At 42.2% G+C, this 2,986-nt stretch overlaps 1 protein-coding gene across 1 annotated transcript; it reads left to right on the forward strand.

Moving 5' to 3' along the window:
- Positions 1–1,533: 1,533 nt before the first annotated feature.
- On the forward strand, positions 1,534–2,331 carry LOC149084314 (uncharacterized). Its single transcript, XM_089235302.1, has one exon. It carries the CDS (start codon positions 1,534–1,536, stop codon positions 2,329–2,331), a length of 798 nt encoding a protein of 265 aa, XP_089091428.1.
- Positions 2,332–2,986: the final 655 nt, after the last annotated feature.

The following is a 2,986-nucleotide window of genomic DNA, read 5'->3' on the forward strand; positions in this document are numbered from 1 at the left end:
CCTATAGTCCGTTTCAAGTTAACTTTGCAGTGAAGAGGAAGCTGCGAGGGAACCTCATCACTCGTTGCTATGGCAACAAAAGCCTTTTAACCAATGTATCGATGCGCTGCCTCGGAAAGGTATGGACGATTTCTAGGGTATCCGCACCAAAATGTCGTTGTGGTTGCTATAGATTTTTGGATAATGGTAAAAAATATTTTTTTCTAATTTAAAAATTTCAAACGAAGAAACATCGGTTCAAAACGATATTTTTTCATTATTTTTTCAAAATCATTAAAAAAAATTGAAATATTCTGTATAAATGATCATCATAAAACTACGATTTATGAGAACTTTATTTTGCGGCGAAGGAATACACTCTCTACCTTTCTCTCCACTGCAAAGTTAACCTGAAACGGACTATAGTGATATTAGCCAACTTAGACGATTTTTGGGGATGATAAATTTCTATCACCGTTTCATTCCATACAGTGCGGTCATTCTTGCACCCTTAAATAAGTTACTGGTTGGGGCAAAAAAGAATGACAAGCGGAAAATCGAATGGAATTCGGACTTAGACACAGCTTTCGAAAAAGCAAAAAATGCCATGGCTGAGGCAACTTTATTGTACCATCCTTCAGCAGATGCTAAAATGGCTTTGGTCACTGATTGCAGTGGTTTTGCGATGGGTGCTGTATTACATGAAGTAACACCTGATGGTCCAAAACCTCTTAGTTATTTTTGAAAAAAGTTGTCACCTACAACAACCTACACCTACAATGTAATTATTTAGCTTATGATAGGGAATCGCTTGCTGCATATTCAGCAATTCAGTATTTTAGGTATTTGTTAGAGGCTAGGCCCTTTACTTTATTTGTGGACCATAAACCCCTCATATTTGCATTTCAGCAAAAACAGGATAAATGCTCACCTCGTAGGCTTAGGCAGCTTGACTTCATTTCACAGTTTACCACAGATATTCAGTATTTACCAGGTAAAAGTAATATTGTAGCCGATAGTTTATCCCGCATTTGTGAAATCCAATTCTCCTCATTATCAGACATGCAGTTATGGAGCAAAATGCAATCTGAAGTTGAGGAAATGAAAAATATCCTGGATGGTAATATTGATTGTAGTGTAGAATTAACGAAACTGAGGATGCCTGCTTCCGATGTTCACCTCTATTGTGATAGTTCTACTGGAGAAAATAGATTTTGTATCCCTCAAACCTTAAGAAAAAAACGTTTCGAACAGGTGCATGGCTTATCTCATGCTGGCATCAAGGCCACTAAACAATTAATCAATAGCCGTTATTTTTGGCCTAATCAAAACAAAGACATAACTGTTTGGTGTAGAGCATGCGTGCTATGTCAGAAAACCAAGGTGCATAAGCATACAAAGTCGCCTTTGACAAAATTTTTAGTCCCCGATGAACGTTTTTCACATGTTCATATAGACTTGATAGGACCACTTCCTCCGTGTCATGGTTTCCGTTACTGTCTAACGATGGTAGATAGATTCACGAGATGGCCCGAGGTAGTGCCACTAACCGACATGACGGCTGAAAGTGTCGCCAGAGCGTTGGTACATGGGTGGATTGCACGATTTGGTACACCTCAGAGGATAACATGCGACAGGGGTGGACAATTTGAATCTGGTCTTTTTCAGGCTCTTTCCCGAATGCTTCGCATCCAAATTGCAAGGACCGCTGCATATACCCCACAGTGCAATGCAATGGTGGAAAGGTTCCATAGGCCACTCAAGCAAGCATTGATGTGTCATATGCTAAAGCCAGTCCTGGAAGGCCTCGACTCAGACTGCTATGAAGCTCTCCCATTGGTTCTTCTTGGGTTAAGGTCAGCATACAGGAGTGACCTTGATGCCTCAACAGCCCAGCTGACTTACGGTTCCTCACTTCGTCTCCCTGGTCAGCTGTACGATGATCAGCCATTGTCTAACCCTCCCGACTACATTGCCCGATTGCAGAGGATCATCAGCTCTCTGAACCCAACGAATCCTGTGCGGCATGGACTCCCAAAGATCTACGTCCCGAAGGAGCTCACCACCTACACTCATGTCTTCATCCGCCGTGGTCTCTTCAAGAAGTCTCTCCAGTGCCCGTACGAAGGTTCATTCCGTGTTGTGCGTAGATTGACCAAGGACTTCGTGGTGGAAGTAAATGACGAAGAAAAGGTGGTCAACATCGACAGATTAAAGCCGGCATTTTTGCTGTTGGATGAAGCCGTTCAGAATGACTCATCACGTTCCAGTGACAGTTCCAGTGATAAGAACAAAACTTACATCTTCCGATACGGTCGCAAAGTTCGGTTTCGTCTCACAAATGAAATGTGAGACTGGCGGGGGAGTTGTGTGGCGGAGTTTCGCCAACGCTTGGCGTTAAAAGTGACCACGCCGATTACGCGCGCCAAGCGACCGGAAGAAGAAAAAATATACAGTTGTTGCGAGTCAGTGTAAATAACATGTTGATGTTTTTTCGTGTGTGTTAATTTTTGTAAATAAATTAATTTGGTGATTGTTGACAAGTCGTCTTTTAATCAGAGTGGAGTTAGATGAGCGTTATTAAATCAACACTGTCAGAATCCCAAAGATGATACAATTTATGTGAAGCCGCAACTCTGAGAACAGTACGCAGGGTATTAAAACGAGCAACGGGTGAAAACAAGTCATCATAATCTTGACCTTTTCTTTGCGCAAAACCTCTTGTGACAAGCCTTACTTTCATCTTGTCAAGTGATCCGTCTGCTACCGTTTTACCGGTAGGAAGTTCTGTCAGTTCCCATGTTCGATTCTCTTCCTGAGACCTCATTTCTTCCTCCATGGCATGATGCCACATTTTCGCTTCAGGTGAACTTACAGCTTCACTATAGGAGTTAACACCAGTCAAGGTACTGACCAACAGCACATAGTTTTCTATAAGAAAAGGGGGTGGGCTGCGTTCTCGAAGAGGATACCGCCTTTCGAAAACTTCTGGGTTCTCTCTTGGCGT

Source organism: Pholcus phalangioides, unplaced genomic scaffold (assembly GCF_987345545.1).
Source record: "Pholcus phalangioides strain wild (caught in Gottingen) unplaced genomic scaffold, Ppha-v1.0 ptg000008l_1, whole genome shotgun sequence".
In the NCBI taxonomy this organism is placed as follows: domain Eukaryota; kingdom Metazoa; phylum Arthropoda; class Arachnida; order Araneae; family Pholcidae; genus Pholcus; species Pholcus phalangioides.

Bases quoted from the DNA above. Each gene is read 5' to 3' on its own strand.
- LOC149084314 (XM_089235302.1), top strand. From the start codon at position 1,534: ATGACGGCTGAAAGTGTCGCCAGAGCGTTGGTACATGGGTGGATTGCA.